We start from the raw sequence: 17,884 nt of genomic DNA, 5'->3' as shown, positions 1-17,884 counted from the left end.
TCTCAATCTTGTCCAATGAGGCGACCCAAAAGTCTGTGCAACCATAGATTGGTTTTAATAGTTTTATTCATGAAAATGTGTCCCAGACTTGAGGACAAGGACTCTCAACCACGTATAATGAGGCGACCAAGTCTAGTTCATTATGTTCATCAGTACACCATAGGAATCAGTTGCGACTTTTGCTTGACTGAAACAGAAGAGGGATCACATGGACACAAACATGAAGCTGAGAATCATGTTAGTCTGGTAACCACATCACCAAAATACGGCAAGTGACTTGCCTAAAATGGGAGAGGGGGCTGCCTTTCTTGTCATATGGGGGGACGATGCCCAAGTTGTGGCGCTTGCCTTAAACAGGAGGGGGGCCTAAAATGGAAGGCATCATGGACACAGACCCCAACATAAAATTGATTATGTCAATCTGGGACAAACTTTTATTTCTACGCCTGTTACGGCCTGTCCGCACCTGGAAGGAACAACCAGATTTTCCTCTCAGGGAACATCAAAGTTTTATCTTATCTATCCCCTCGTTGCTTTTAGTATTTTATAAACTCGGCTTTAAGCATTTTACTTCTTACTTTTAAGTTTATATATTGCGTTCTCGGTCACTAATACACAGTCATTTGAGTATGATGGAGTAATTTGGTGGACTTTACTTCTTGTCGGCCAGCTGTCAGCCAGAGTGGATATTCTGGCTGGCAAGCTAACCAGCGGTAGCTAACCCAGCTAACTCCGGGCAACAACAAATATTTCTAGCTAGGCGTGGCTCGCCTTTAGCCAGGGACCGGCCGTGAATGGTTGCCGAAAGAGCAGGGAAGGAACCCTTGGTTTTACAGAGCCTTGAACACTCTACGGGACCACAGAAGCAAGACTATCCTAACGCGGCATGGTGGATGGCACCGTGATGGACATGGACTCTTCTGGGCGTGGATCGGCCGCTAAACGTGTGCATTCACATACAAAACCAGTGATCTACAAGACAACTGACGGCCAAGTTATAGTGGAAGATGAGTTGCTAAACTCGTAAAAATCAAGACTCTAAGCCAGGATGATATTGTGTTGCTGGCTGCAAACACATTTGACAAATCAAGACTAAGCCAGGATGATATTGTGTTGCTGGCTGCAAACACATTTGACTCTGAGATAGAATGCTCAAAGAAAGTTTTGTTTGAAGTCTGCTCTGCTACTACGCAGCGAAACATTGGGCACAAAGGGCAACACAAAGATGGCAATAATCTAAAACTCTGTCTTAAGGTGTTGAATGAATGTGGACAGAATATCCCCCAATTTGTTTCCCCACTACCAGGACAATCTAATTCCAGCATGGATGTGTCTGCAAAGGAGTGCCCCCCCCCTCCCACACACACACAAACACACACACACACACACACACTTCAAAATCACAGTTTTCCTTTCACATTATTCCGAACAGATCAAAAGAGATGAAATGAGAGGTACAAGGTAACAACCCATTTATTTAGTGATACATTCTGCAAACTAGAAATTTTATTCAAACTTCAAAGGCTAAAAAATGAAAGAAAGGAGGGGCTGATATTCAGGGAGGAAGGAGAGAAACGCATCAATTCACAAGCGAGGAATGCAATTTGTTCAATCGACAACACAAATAGTACAATTTAGTTCAGGGAACAAAGCTTTTTTAAACATTTTTTTTCTGTCATTCCTTTGGAACTAGAACATAATACAAAATATACAGTTATTGAACTTTGTAAAGTCACTCACAGAGGCCTCTGAGAAGCATTTGAATCAACATTGACAATACTTATCTACAGCACTCTAAAGCTATTCTTGAATGTATTCATATGTAGCAGACATGAATGTATGCGCGCACATTTTTTGAATGCTTACAAGGTTACCAATATTGTTAAACACTTGCATTTGTTAAATTATGACATCATCTGCTGGAGTGAACAAAAATTAATATGAGTAATATTTTAACAAGGTAACATAGGGGGGTATACAAACCAGCAATGGGTGAACATTTGTACCATGTGACTACCAGCACAATATGTCACTATGTTGATACTTTAAGTACCCTACATGGAAGCCAGTTTTAATCTATAAGAAAGTGATGTCAGTAGAATTACTCCTCATAGTGGTCCATTTAACAAGTACTTTAGGGGGTAACATTAGATTAGGTAAGGCAAATCGGTGAGCTTATTAATGAGCTGAGAAAGTCAGCAACGTGAGGCTCAGGTCTCCCTGGAAGGAGACACGTAACCCACCACTGCTAAGGGTCACACAGTAAAACGCCACAACTGAGGTACATTAATATGTACAATAGGGCGCAAGTGTTAAAATCTCTTTAACTTCAGCCAGGTACACCTCTGTACATTAATATACAGAACCTAGTTCCAGGCAAGCAAAGGTAACCCTGTAAATAGCTTTATAATAGTTTTCCCCCTACAATAACATACTTTTGTGAAAAATAAAAAATAAACTGATTATACAGACGATCAGTGCATATGACCATTGTCATTGAATCACACCTAAATATCTCACATTTCTAGAACCCTGAACCTGGATACAATTCTAGATCTTTGTACTAACTGAATATCACAAAAGTAGATGAGTTGGTGAAATTACATGAGCAAGGGTTTGGGGGCATTCTTTTAGAGGGGTACTATCTTATAAGACAATGTCAAGTTAACAAAATAAGCTATAATTCGCAGTGGTCATGTAATCACCATTTCATATCAGCACACTTCACTCCAATACTGTACATCAACATAATGTAGATTATTCTGCCCAAATGGATCAATCTTAAAGAACACAAGTTCTAAAGGCTTTATGAACTGCTCGATTGTGTCAGTTCTGAAGTGATTATTTCTAAACATTTGGGGGGGGGGGGGTTCCTATGTATGTTATGAGGTATGGTAGTTTTATGAAAATACGGACGGCGAGATGCTTGGAGTTCAGTTTTTTGTGTCTGCTTTTTAAAGGTGGGTGGAGTGCATGTAATTATTATATTATAAAAGAAAAACTCCTATATGGGTCAAACCACTGCAAATAACATCCCATACAACTTTAGTCAATTTTCACCTTTTTCATTTTGAGAAACAAAAGTTGTGTAGCAGAAGTTATTTTGATTATTCAAATCTGTATAAAAGCACAACACAATATAAACCAGCATCATTTCAGGGCCATATCCTGAATTGCAGGATTACTAAGGGGAAGATGTAGCAAAGACCCCTGACATAGATCTAAAAACAGGAGATGGCCCCTAGTTGCTAAGTGTATGCGTGTTCCTTGTTTAGTTTGCAGAAAAATTGCATGCCATGTTCTGCTTAAATGTTATTCACACCTAGCAAGTTTACAATAAGTAATAGGTGCTGCAAACTGGTAGACAACAGTGACAATAAGTGACCTGACTTACCAAACACAAGCAATCCAGCGCAAAAAGGTACAGCTTTACAGATGGCATAGAAATGTTTTACTTATCTAAAATAAAAATAAAAAGAGCAATTTTGAAATATACTGATAGCTTTCTTTCCAATCTGAGGTTATTGAAAAGACTGAATTTGCTGAGAAGAGTTGAGAGCTTTTCATTGTTTACTTCATGTACTGTAAATAGATAGGCATATTCAAAAAATAACATACCCACAGTAATGTGGCATATATTCCATCAATCCAAAAAGACTGGGATTAAAAAATAGATATTGTCTACACAGCGGTTAAAATATTAGTACACGCTGATTTGTAACTGTCATTCCTTTTGACATAATGGGTAAGAGATAAGCAGGGAGACCAAGGTTTGATGGAGAGAAAAAAATAAAGTATTTTGTTTCCTCATTTTGAATTACAAGAGGAACTGTTAAGGATTTCAAGTGGACAACCACTTCCACAACACTTCCGTTGGTCTAATGAGCCAATAAATTATGACCATGCTGTTACATGTATTTACAGTAGTGTGACTGGTGTTTGAAGCTTTTTAAAGCAACAAACCATATGCATGGAAAACTCAAGATCAAATAAAAAAAATCCCACCCTCAGGGCCAGAAATCATTCAAAGCATATTCTTAAATGTTAACGAGCTGGTTAGTCCTCTGCAAGTTATATACTGTAATTGTAATAAAGGTAATTCATAGAAAATAGAGGGTCTAGTGGTATTTGGCCCACTGTGCCATAAAACAACAGAATCGGTTCATTCAGGATATAAATGAATCTTAACAAATTGTGTTTACTGCAAAATAAACAAGAAAAAAAAGACAATCATTACATTTCATTGGGCCAATTATAGTAAAAGTTAGGATTGTCAATTGTATAAAGAAGGAATTATATATTTAGTACATTAATTTGTGTTACATAAATAAAACTGAGTTCAGAGGGAGATTAAGCAAAAAGGGAAACTTTTCTATATTCTATACCTAGAATTTTCAACTCCTAATTAACATCCAAAGACAAAACAGAACATTATCTTGTCCACTGCAAAAACTAACTCAGGCGACATCATTTATTCCTTGATAGTTTAAGTCAAAAATATACACACATACATACATTTCAAACAATGCAATTTTAAACAATGGAAGAAAATAAATCTGAAATAAAAAAAATCTCTTCAAGAAATATACTGTATCTACTGTGTGTTAAATACAGATTTAGTCGGTGACTAATCATCTTTTAAAAGAAGGGGAAAATTAACTGCAAATCAACTCATAGATCATTCACTATAGCAGCAAACTGTTTTGTGCTCTGACTTCTGGTGTGGTGGGGAGGTTTCTAAGCAGAGCGCGCCACAACATGAAGAGAGTAAAAAGGTGCTATACAACCAGGAAACCTTGATACGTTTAGTGGATTTGTTCTTGTTTTGTGTCAACAAATAAAGACCATTTAAAATTAACCACCTTGAATTTGAGATCCAACTCTCAACTCAGCTAATCAGACAGGGAGCAGGCGCATTCCTCCAAAATAGTCAGTGCTTTAACTGTTCAAATGGAGTAAATTAACAGATAATGTTAGCGGCTATGACCAAAAAAATATATCTGTACCAAATACAAAATCTGAGTATTGTGGAAAAAAAATCAAAACAAAAAACTTGGCATAGGAGGTCATAAAGCTAATAATAGCATTTAACTCATATGGCACCCATGGTGGGCATTGATAACAATTATCTTCAGGAAATTATATTAAAAAATGACACAAAAGTTGTGTGGATAAACTAGTCGAGACGCTGACCAGCTATAAAACATATGGGTAAATTGAACTACTTGTTATCATCTGACATTATAATATATATATATACCTTTAAGTTGTTCAAATAGCATTAAGACTAATTTATATGTCGTTGCGTAACACCTAAATTGTATCTTATTTTTGCAGAGCGACAATACGCCAAAATATAAATTAGGCTTTACACATGTAAACTGTTATCCAAAAGTTTTGGATTAAGGAGTAATGAGAGCCTCTTGTGTTGATATAGAAAAGATGGCTGGGTGGACAATGGTTAAGCAATGGGGTAGCAATTCCCTTGATCTCCAGCCTGGGTTGGTTTGCTATCTGAACTACCATAGGCATTTAGCAAAGTTTAATTTAGGGTTGCACATACAGATCTACCTCTACAGAAATGCACGCAAACACACACACACACACACACGCACGCACGCACACGCACACGCACACGCACGCACGCACAGAAGCCCACTTGCAATTACATGTCTATTTGCACAGACAAACATGGCAAGTGTGAACAGGTTTTTAGATGAGCATCACCTTCAAACCTCAAACTCTCTGGGAACTCCTTTTTCATCAACTGTCTTAAGAAGATGAAATAGTTTTTTTCTTTTCTTCAAAAATGACAGAAAAACACTTTGCTGTTATTACTTGAGCATGTAAAAGAAAAGATATCACATACAAAAATAAAATACAAAAAAGAAAAACAGAAAAGAAATTATTAAAATAATTAGGATTTGAATGGTTTGATATATTGAGCTTACTGTGCTGTCAACCTATACAATTTACCCGTTTCTTAAGGAGCAAAGACCAACTAAAAAACAAAAAAGCAGTAAAGAGCGGAAAGATTTAGCGCCTGGAGGACAAACAGTAATATTCACTGAATAGACATTTGTTAGAACTCCAGAAGAGCAGGGTGGGGGAGGTGGTGGTTTGGGGGCAGATAGTGCATAAAAGGTTCTTTTTTTTTTTTTAATTTCTTTCTTTTTTTTTAACTTAAAATCAAGCTGCATTAAATACAGGCTGTTTGTACAGGACAATTGCACTTCACAAAAAAAAAACAGAAATATACAAACACACAAGGAAATGTGAATCAAATTAATTACAGCAACAAACAAAACAGAAGAAATCATCTTTAAGCTGATTAAAAAACTAACAAACTGAAAACCTGGTGAACTCACTCATTACGGATTACTATAAGGGAGAATATTAAGTATTAGATTGGATGAACATAAAAAGGGGAGACAAAATGGTGAGGATCCTTAACACCAGAGTGGACCGGTGCCGCACTATTCCAGGTGTGTGTGCACGCAACTTCTCTTCCTCCTCGCATCACATTCCCTTCTTAGAAACCAAACGCTCAGAGTGGCGGAGAGACTGACTGCTGAGCTGAGCTGCTGTGGGGTCTTGAGAGGGTGGCGGTTTGTAAACTCTATGCTGTGTTAGTGGTTGGGGGGGTTGTGTTACCACATGTCATCTGTGGACGCCGAGTCCTTGACAAAAGAGAGGAAGGAAAAGCCCTTCAGACGATCGGTCTAAATCCAAGTGTTCTGAGTCAATACATGGATAACAGCATGTACCGCATAAAATTGAAATAGCAATGTACAAAACAGAGATCTAATTAGGACTCGAGTTTGAGAATCAAAACATTCTGAACAAATCTGATGCCGTCCATAATATCTGAACTGAAGAGTTGAGTAAAGCACCATCATTTTTGCCAGATGTACCCCGTTTCAATCACACACTGAGAGATCAAAAGAACTATGCATCTATATGAATGCAGCATCAAGTTTTTTCCAGTGCACATGATGTCAAACAAATTTGTAGTGACCAAAAGTAAACTATGATGTCTACAGTATCTCTCAAAAGTGAAGACCCTTAGTTTAAAGTAGTGATTCTCAATGAGGCGGTACCCCACCCCAGGGAGCATTCGGAGAACGTCGGGCAGCATTAAAAGCAAGCAATATAGTAGAGGTGTTGAGTCACGGTTGTATATTTGAGGGCTAGGACCAATGGACAAACAGTCTCAATGCTGCTGCTATTCTTTGACTCTGTATTAATTTCCTATTTGTTGTATACTGTACATGATTACTATTATTACAATTAATGCTGCTACGTCTGAGGAAAACAGAACCAAATATTTGTTCTCTCATGTGCCCATACATAAGATGTAACAATAAAGAAACCTTGAACCTTCATCATTTTGTTATCTAAAACTGAAGTCAAGTGAACAGAGGTTAATGGAGTTTTGTACAGGTGGAAGCATGTCTGGGACGGCTACTAAGCCTGAGGTGCGTTTCCCAGGAGAGTTGTTCCGATGTTACTGAAAACTGCATTAAGGACAAGTGTTTTCAAACACCAACATTAAGTTGTGTGATTGGAACTACAGCTCTTTCTTGACCCATCGTTAGAACCATCGTTCCTTGTTAGATCTTCTCGACTGCACCATTGGAGCTGCAGGATTTGGTATGTCACTAATTTCACAGTGGAATATTTTTTTCAGGGTGCAGCCAACATTATGTAAAGATTTCTTTTTTCTGTTCCTTATTCAGCAGCCACAAGGTTTCTCATCAATACTATCCATTATCCATTTTTGACAATGTCCTAGTAGTGCTGGGCAAAAAACACTATTTTCAATAGTTTGTTGACAAATGCAGTGGATTCAGCAGGTCTTTGTATGAAATTGCATAATAACGTTGGGGGTAATTTTAACTTGCAATTTATCAAAAATGGTTCAGTAAAGATTCTTGATGTTATGCGACCACGGTATAAGGTGCACTGAAAAGGATCCATTGTGGCGATTAGCAAACTGCAGCTCACTTGAGCGCAGTGCATAATACTCTTCTGGGTTTTACAATGGAACCATTTATAAGACTGCTTTTTGTTTTCTACCTGCAAAATGTATAATTGTAGCAGTTGTTTAACACTAAAAGAATAAGAATGGTATGCCAGGCCTTTTGTAAGGCTATTCTAATTCTACAGTTCAAATAATCACTGTTTTCTAAATTATATAAGCAACAATAAAACATTTACATTTTCAGAGCAGACAGTTCACCTACATTTTAATTGGATGTGGACATCGGATAGGTATGCGCTGGCCCAAGAAAGGTTAAGATTGAGAACCACTGCTTTAAAGAGAACCAATCACATGTTTTAACATTACTTCTAGTCTAGTTATAGGGCTAACATTCCATTTGCAGCCATAAAACAGTCTCTGAAATACCACCAAAGCTGTGATGTGGTCCCTGTTGCCACAAACCCCCATTGTTGGTCTAGAGAGGGTGCCAACTATCGCCTACGATACACACTGAGTTGACAGCCGCCTCTTTCCACCTGAAATGAAGGAATTTCACGCCATCTCACCCAGATCCCCTCCCTGCTGTACACACACCATGACCGACCTGTATGAGTCGCCAATGCAGCGATAAGGACACAAACTCCTGCCGGCTTTCCACCCGCAAACACTGCCAATTGTGTTCACTGGAGCACCCAGCCAAGCCAGAGGTACCGCTGCCAGGAATTGAACCAGGCTCTGTGTGGTGCTTAGTGAGTGAATATTGTACTATGGTAATCATCAGCAATGAACTGAAATAAACATCAACAGCGTGGGTGATTCTCTTATTTTAGTGGTATATATATATAATTTATATACCATGTAGGCAAAGAAATAGATGGAAAGTGGCCAGTAAATTCCTCTGGATAAATGTAACTCACTAGAAGGATTTTTTATTTTGTCAACAGTTAAGAAAAGGTTAAGTGAAGTCCAATCCGTCTAGTCCTAGTGTAATTTGGAGGCACACAAGACTAAAGTTTATATTCCATGCCAAAGTTAATGATAACGCAAGCAGACTTTCGTTGCGCTTGCGTTAGCCTTTCAAAACATAATTATTTTCATGCATCAAACAGGTGTGAAATGTAAAGTCTATCTTAAATGTATGTAATGTCTGCCTTATTTTGGAAACAACATGTCTTGGCATTTACATCATTACTTTAAAAATAAGCAATATAAGCTGCACTTAACTGCAATGGAGTTTCATTATAGTCATACTGATTGATTCTGCCACAAGTAAGGAAGCTAGGTCATTTGGGCGTACAATACTATCTGATACAAGCTAATAATTAATTGAAATACCACAATGTTGAGAGATGTGTTTAGCTGTAGCTGGATCCAGCTATTTCATTTCCATGTGCAACTACATGTGCCAAATTTAACTTCAAAATTCATGGACCAAGGGACAAGCAGCAGACACTCTGGCCTAACCAATTATTGGGCTGCACACTGTTAGCATGTGTTTATATGTAGCCACGAGAATGGAGCAACTATTCCAAATTTGATTGGTCAGGCTGATGATTGGTTATCTCCAATCATGTCATGGAGGCCAACAGAGTGTATGGTGGATTTAATTTCAACAGAACCCTACACCTGGTGATTTCACTAATTGGCTCCCCTCTATGGATGAAGGCGTGTTAATTAGTGAAATGACCTGGTGTAGTGTTCAGCGGGAATGTTAACCCTCATACACTATGCACCTGCTGAAACAAGTGGACACCAAAAGGGCTAAAGGCTATTATTGGCCCAAGCCAGAATTAATTCAGGAAAGCATGTTCTAAAAGGTATGGTCCTAATTAATATTACTCCTTTAAATGTCCTTAAAGATTTTCCCGTTTTAAATAAGTGGTTCTCAAACTATGGGTCTGGACCCCCAGGGGACCCCCAAATTATTTTGGGGGATCCCCGCCCAGATGATTTGCTTAATGTGCAACATTGTTTTCTCACTTAACAGTAAATAAACCAACATACAGTAGAAGTGTATCTGCACATTTCTGAAGTGACAATTTAAGGACTTAACACCTTTTCAATACCTCTAAAATAACAAAGAAAAAAGACCATTACTGCGTCGAAAGTAATCATACTATAAAAAATGGTCAAACATTGGACAAATTGTAAAATATTATCTAAGAAAGAAAAAAGTAAATAGCCGGTCTACAAGCTTGCAACGAGAAGCGCTGCTTGTAGATCGGCTATTTTTACAATACGTATCTGTGGAACCGAGTCAAACAAAATGTAATGACTCAACTCCTACAATTCCAAGCGCTTGTCAGGGGGGGGGGGGGGGTCCCCAGTTCAACTTCAAATATGGTCCCCAGTTCAACTTCAAATATGATTACTTTGGGGGGGGGGGGGGGGGGGGGGTCGCAGCCTGAAAGTTTGAGAACCACTCATTTTTTCCCCACTCTAACTTAAGTTATTTTGTTTAGTTTACAAAAGTTGATTGATTCCCACATGAAGGGACATCACATTTGAAGACTATAAAGATTTAGCCCCGATGAGAGACCATGCAAAAAAAGTCAACTTGTTACAGCACCAAAATCTAAACAGCATAGACTCACTTTACTTTCCATCAATTGATCCTTCCTTCTACTGTAGACTTTTCACTAGTTGTCCATAAAAGTGGACAATGTAGTCCTGTGTCTACATTGTCCCAAAAGAAAGGCAAGTTGTCAACTTCTATAAAAGTTGTCAAGACATAGTCAAGCATCTCTATTTAACTAGTGTCCAAACCCAGGACCACTACATACCAAATTAAAGAGTTTTCCCAACTGCTGATTTTAGATCAAATAGTTTTCAAATGAAGCTTCTGTTGAATAGTTAGCCATCAAATGCAATGACAACATTCAAACTATTGTATGGGATGGTACTCTGTCAAAAAGCATTCCAAGCTAGACGGCTGACATCAGTAAAATCCAAATGCTTCATAATTGCCCATTCTTAAGTTTAAATAAGCAATAATATGATGAGACATGTGATTGCATTTGGATTGACCTCACTGAAATGACCCTTTAATGGATTCAGTAGTAACCAAGCCAATAAAATAGCATGAGGTAAGTTCCAGCGAAACCAACTAAAGGCAGAGTCTGCAATAGGATATCATCATGCACATGCCGGACTACCTTTTCAGTGAGTGTAACTATTACCACATGCTGAATGATCAGTTTGATATGTATACAAATCTTAAGTCAAGTTTACAGTGGTCACAAAATTGGTGACATAGAGCATCATTCAATAGATCTCACTTCAAATGGCAAAAACATCTGATGCCCAAACCTTTAGTGTCATCACTACAGAAACAGAAATATGTAAAATCACAGATGACTGTCACTTTCCCAGAAACAGTTACATGAGAATGAAGTAATGGTCCTTCAGACCAGGATTGTATTGTAATGAAGATGTTGAAATGAAATGGATGACAACATAGAACATACTATATATGGACAACTATGACAGATGCAAAAACAAAAATGATGTACAACTACAACATTGTTTTTTTCCGCCATCAATAAACTGATCCCCGACAAGGACAAACTGGCATTTCTGGCACCACCACTCTATTGCTAAGACCCATTGATGAATCTGTACAGTATGTGGGTACCTCCATTGAAACATTAAGACACCACAGGGATTGACACACGGTTGCCCGACTGCCCGTGGCAAGTAAATAAAACATTTGGCAAGTGGAGTGGAGTTTGCCTTCAGGTTGCCCGACGGGCAAGTGCGTTTGAGTGGGGAAGCAACTGTCTTTAGTTTGCTATAATGAGAGCGAGTAATATGAGTTTACCTAATATGCAGTTGTTTTCTTTAAGAATGAAGAATTTTCACTGTTGATACACTTGTTACAAATATAAAATAACAAGTGTGAACCCATATTCATATTGTATAGCTATTGAGATATTTGGCATAAATATTGAGGCATATCCATGACTTTAGAAAAACATGTTCAATTCAAGGAGGATTAGGTTTAGCTTTGTCAATGCATGTACTTGACTAAGGCCTAGGCTACACGTACATGGATCTTTTTCTAAACGCACATTTTTGTGTGCGTTTGGGCCTTTCAGCCACACGCAAACGGTGTTTTTGGCCGCTAAAACGGATATTTTTGTAAACGGATAAATAAGTGAAGGTTTTCCAAAACATGCGTTTCAGTGGATCTGTGTGGACATGTAATCCGGAGATTTTGAGAAACGATGACGTCATCGCGCATTCGCACATGGTCATTATAATAATAAATAAATAATATAATAATACACACCGGACCGCTCATGGTCATTATAATAATAAATGAAGAGAGAGAGAGAGAGAGAGAGCAACACTTACAGTCTATGAAACAAGGCACGCTCATTTATGGCAAAATAATGTCATAATTAATAAAGACAGTGGTGGGAAAAGTAGCTCATTCACTGTGTGACGAAACCCCTCTTTCTCTGCGCCGAGTAGAGCACACGGCGCGCACACAGGTTGAATGTGGGGTCTGTGGTCCTAATTTCCGACGCTTCTCCTAATTTCACAATCGCCCCGGGTCAAAATCCAGCGACCATGGAGCGGCCGCGGGTGGCCCGCTCCAAAGGTGCGTGGGTCGGGGAGTTTTGGGACGACCGCCCATGGAATGAATTGATGAAGTAAAACTCAGCCCTGAAACATCAACATGACTGGCATACCATGACAGTCATGGTGCCGAGAGTCCCTGCTTATAGTGGTGTTCGATTTGTTTTTACATTGTCAACTCTCACATGTACATAAACGTTCAGATGTCAAATATAAAGTGCTTACCCCTGAGCCACGGACGTTATAAGGCGATCCGGATCGCGATAAGTACCCGTATCTCCCGTATTGTTCAATAAAAAACATTTTAATCCGATCGCCGGCCATTTTCTCCAAATTGTCTTCGATGCTTTCAACCATGCGACACTAATGGTTGGGAGGTGTATTGCACTCTGATACATTACCAAAAAAATGCTTTTTATTGAACAATACGGGAGATACGGGTACTTATCGCGGTCCGGATCGCCTTGTAACATCCGTGGCTCAGGGGTAAGCACTTTATATTTGAAATCTGAACGTTTATGTACATGTGAGAGTTGGCAATGTAAAAAAAAAAAAAAAAACACCACTATAAACCAGGGACTCGGGCGGCACCATGAGTCATGTGAACCATGGCTACTGTTTGCGCCGCAGCTGCGCCATAATAATGTTGTTTTCGTTTATGTTCACGTATGCTGTTCACGTATGCTATTAAAAATAATGCAGCTATTGCAGTATTGGGCCTTAACATGTGATTAAAATGTATTTGTATTTGGCCCCTCATATATAAAATAAATGTAGCCTAAATATAAAATCTGAACTTGAAACTTGCCGCTGATCAATGTGTTTCTGCGTCTACGTGTGGACAGGGATTTTTTTAAATCTTTGTCATGTGGCCAGGGATTCTTTTTAAAAACGGAGGACTAAAATATCCGTTTATGAAAAGATCCATATACGTGTAGCCTAGGCCTAAGAGGTAATGCAAAATACATACCACAGGGGTTCTTATAGTTCACATGTAAGTCAACAGATAAAGTTCATTGTTTATTCTCCTGCATATGTTGTGACAAAGATCCTCTAATGAACTGTTGACTAAATAATGCCATCAATTTACTGTGTTTCATGACACCATTCCAAAGTTGAAATAATAATGGAATCAATGCCAGTTTTCATTGTCAAGGACCAAACAATAAGTGACTGATGCTGTAAGCTTGGAAAGCAAATCTCAATGGACCAGGAGAATAGCTTTGTGGTCTATTTGTTTACATTTTGTTAATTCCCACAGTAAATTTGACAATTTTGCATTACAAAAACTCAATTACTTTTACAATTGAATATTATAGTTAATGTCTACAAAGAATTTACAGGTGCTTACTGAATAGTTGTAAAACTGTAAAAACTAATAATATATCTAAGAAAGAAATACTTATCATATAAACAAAAACAATTGTTATTCTTTAGGTTTTTATCAAGCTAAATTGTTGCTCGTTGTGAACTTGTAGAGCTGCTATTTTGGAAAGTTTGTGAAAAAATAAATACGATATTATCGCCACAAGAGCAAAAGAGGTATTTAGTGAAATTTATCATATTTGATGACACCCACGTCTAATCTGACTACAATTCAGAAAACTCAAACCTTAACATCCCGGATCACCACTAGACCAAAGCGTTATCGTCTTGCTCCACCATGTTAAATATAGTATCGGCATGCATGGGATAATGTAAAAATGTTGGCGATCACACACACACACACACACACACACACAAACAAATGAAACCTACAGAGAGTCACATTTTGCTGGTATACTTACTGTGTCATCACTTCGGTAGGGGTTAAGTTTGTTGTATACTGCTTCAATAACGCTTCGTCTGAAGAGAATAAAAAGAACATTTATCACAGGTTAGCTTACCGTGATCAGGGCTCAGATTAACAGCAAAACCAATTCTATAACAGTTGTTTTAGTAATAAACATCCCACCACTTGAATGCATTTTCATAGCCTCAAACACAAAAAGGTCCCTTACTTGCTTGCCAGCTCTCCTCCAGGAGGGAGGTTTGGGATGCTCTCAGATGTCAATGTCCGCATCACATGGACCAAATCCGGAACCCCTTCATCACCTTGCTTCTTTAGGATCTCTGTTGGAGAAGAAAGATTATTTAATATCATTCTCAACCAGGCCGGAACAGCTAGGGGCAGGGATTATGTTTTCTCCTCTGTGAGTCCGACTGTCTGTTAACAGCTAGTCTTGGGCACCGCTGGACGGATCGGCTTGAAACTTTGCATGCACACTCCCAGAAGGCCATGGATGACCCTCCAGCCTCCAGCCAATTGTTCTAATCTGCAACAAACCAAATTCCCACTAAATTAGGCACAATTGTTCTCTGACATAGCCCCCAAACAGGGTCTTGATACTTTGTGACATTAACCTTTAATTACTTCTACATTTGAGGGCTGGGCCTATTTCTTACAAAAAAAACATATCATGAAGGCAACATGCAATCATCCCCAAATAGTAATCGCATGTTGAGGGGCCTCTACAGCACAACTCTGCCCATAGGCATAGGGGGTACCACAAACGCAAACAGTTGTAAGGTCTGTCGCACAAACTATTACCCCCCAGCTTCCTCGTGTCCTGAGGCTGTACCACACAACTGACACAGCCCTGGGTAGGCAACCCGGCCTGGCGGAGATCTGCACTCCAAGGTGCTTACATTTCTGTTTTAAGCAACACAAACAAGCATAATTTTGTTTTGCTAAACATGGGGTATCTGGTGGTGCAGTGGTGGTTAGCTGACTGCTTGCTCCTTGTGAGTCACAAGGACCTGACTTACAATCAATTTATGCTTTGCGCGACAATTGTCAAATGACGCATTGCACAACGAAAGTGACAAAAATGTGTCGCGCAGGACCTTCGCGGACAATGTCTCGTACCTCTGGAAAAGTTGCACACACTTCAGAAAAGGTTGCATACTGCGATTGGTTGGGAAGGAAGTAAACTATGTTACCATGGAGATGCACGAGACCATATTAACTTCCTTGTTTACATTTGCCAGTCGACGCTGCCGGCAAGCCGCAGACAGTATGAGTCCTCAACACTCAGAAAGTTGTGGGACATTTAGTGCAATGTGTCGTTTGACATTTGTCGCTCAAAGCATAATTTGACCTTTAAGAGCCCAGCTCCTGTCATGTCTCTTCCCATATCTCTACGCCTTTTCTCTGTGTGAATTATTCCATGCGTTTGATATATTTTTTATATTTAACATTTTAATTACATTTTATAAATGGTAGTCAATGGCAGTTCAATAGGGCCAAATATGGAAATAACTGATGTCATAGTACTGAGGTCATAGATGATTAACTTCATAGACGGCCACATTAGGTCCAAAGATCCACATGGAAGCCACACTGTTATTAGACCCTGTCTTGTTTAATTCATGAGGAAGACAGCTTTACGTCACCTGGTTTGCCCTGGGTCTTCCCAGCCTGTCCCATAGTCCAGCACTCCCACAGCGATCACTAACAGTAGCTAATGTTAGCTCACGCTAAGGAGTATTTGGACAGGTTCTGGTATGGTACCAAAAGTCTTGCCGTTTTGACAATGCAAACACGTCTTTAATTCAATAACTTGTCAGCAATTTGGCTCACATGCACGCCTGTGTATTTGCATTTTAGACACGGGTATAGGTGTCACCATTCTTTTTGAACTGACGAGTGGATGATTAAAGAATATGTCCAACGCTCTGTGGGAAGGTGGGGGATATGGCACAAACTAGATGACATCAATCTGTCTTTGCTATTGATTAGATAATGTCTATTTAGCTTAAGTGTATTTATCTACGGTATAAGCCTTGGAATAATAATAACAGAATATAAGGTATATGTTAGAAAATACCTTAAGCTAAACAACATTTCCCCCACATTTCATATGGAAACAAATTGATATTTGTGAAAGCTTCTACATCTACCTTCTACTCTGCTCTCCAGGTATTTATCAAGCTCCGCCTCACGTTTCACAGCCTCAGGAGAAACCTTTGGTGCCCCTGGGAAGCAGATCAGCACCACACTCATATTGTCCCGACTTCCCTGTTCAAAGAAAAAGAATGTACAGATTATGTAAATCAATTATACTGTAACGCCTTGTAATATCATGATTGTCTTTTTTTTTTTGACACGTTATGTGGGCATGGCATACCTTGTACAAGCAGGTGTCAACAATTTCATTGCAGACTCTTTCAAGATCATCCGTCACCTCTAGCCTGGACCTGACAAACTCGCACAATTCCTCATTGGCCATGACATCCCAGATGCCATCACAAGCTAGCACAATGAACTCATCTTCCACCTCAGATCTCTCTAATGCATTCACCTCAGGCTCTGGAGAGACCAGCTGCTCCGTGGGGCCCTTTCCATGCACACACTTGTAGTCGAAGTCTCCCAGGGCCCGGGACACAGCTAGAGACCCATTAACTCGCTGGATCATGACTGAGCCACCAGCATTTTGGATCCTCTCTTTCTCCAGTGGGTTGCTGGGCTTGTGATCCTGTGTGAAGAAGTGCACATTTCCACCTCGGGTGAGGAGGCCCCGTGAGTCTCCACAGTTGATGAAGTAGATATGGCTGGGAGAAATCATCACTCCTACTGCAGTGGAGCCACTGCGGTCCACACCGTGTTTCTTCTCAGAAATGGTCCGCATGTGTTCATCGATCTGCAGGAAGCCAGTGCGGATCCCGCTCTTCACACTTTCAACGGAGGGTTCCTCTTTCAGAGCATTCTGGAAGTCTGGGTTGCTGGTGATGTGCTCGAGCAGGTGCTCACAGCAGTACTTGGCCACCTGGGACCCAGCATGACCATCATAAACAGCAAAGAAGGACCAGGGGTCGAGACCGTGGGGCAGACCAATTACAGCCGTGTGTGCATCCTCCATCTCGACCCTCCAGCCCTGCATACTGCTTAGACCATAGTGCAGGTTGTTACCGTTACCGTGGGTATTGTGCTTCTCCATCTTTGGCTTGTCCAAAAACGCCCCCATTATGCCTCTCGTCTCAAAACCTGAAAAACATATTAGAAGAAAAGTATGTATGAATGCATGTATATATACACACATATTCTTTGAGAGACAAATGTCAAACAACGCATCGCACTATATGTCCCACAACTTCTGAGTGTCGAGGACTCGTACTGTCTGCGACTTGCCGGCAGCATCGCCAGGCAAATGTAAACAAGGAAGTTAATATGGTCTCTCATATTATTTTTAACAGCAGAAATAAAGCAACAACTGATGTCAGAGACACCGAAGAATGAGGCAACTAAATATCTATGCTTAGGTAGCAAATAATATT

At 39.5% G+C, this 17,884-nt stretch overlaps 1 protein-coding gene across 3 annotated transcripts in view; it reads right to left on the bottom strand.

Annotated features, from left to right (window-relative positions):
• ppm1aa (protein phosphatase, Mg2+/Mn2+ dependent, 1Aa) overlaps positions 1 to 17,884 on the bottom strand; it is a 31,165-nt gene that overhangs the window by 11,393 nt on the left and 1,888 nt on the right. For 2 of the 3 annotated variants that reach the window (XM_084044386.1, XM_084044387.1), the window contains exons 2-5: positions 16,738 to 17,594; positions 16,511 to 16,628; positions 14,569 to 14,680; positions 14,356 to 14,413 (exon numbers count right to left, since the gene is read on the bottom strand). In XM_084044386.1, the coding sequence (XP_083900512.1) occupies positions 14,356 to 14,413; positions 14,569 to 14,680; positions 16,511 to 16,628; positions 16,738 to 17,574 (1,125 nt within the window). In that variant the 5' untranslated portion in view covers positions 17,575 to 17,594. Of the gene's footprint in view, positions 1 to 2,623; positions 6,681 to 14,355; positions 14,414 to 14,568; positions 14,681 to 16,510; positions 16,629 to 16,737; positions 17,595 to 17,884 lie in introns of those variants that run through there. The other variant, XM_084044388.1, reaches the window with a different exon arrangement.

The sequence above is a fragment of the Gymnoscopelus microlampas genome (genome assembly GCF_963454915.1).
Source record: "Gymnoscopelus microlampas genome assembly, chromosome: 20".
In the NCBI taxonomy this organism is placed as follows: Eukaryota; Metazoa; Chordata; class Actinopteri; order Myctophiformes; family Myctophidae; genus Gymnoscopelus; species Gymnoscopelus microlampas.
This window is presented reverse-complemented; position numbering and strand designations above follow the sequence as displayed.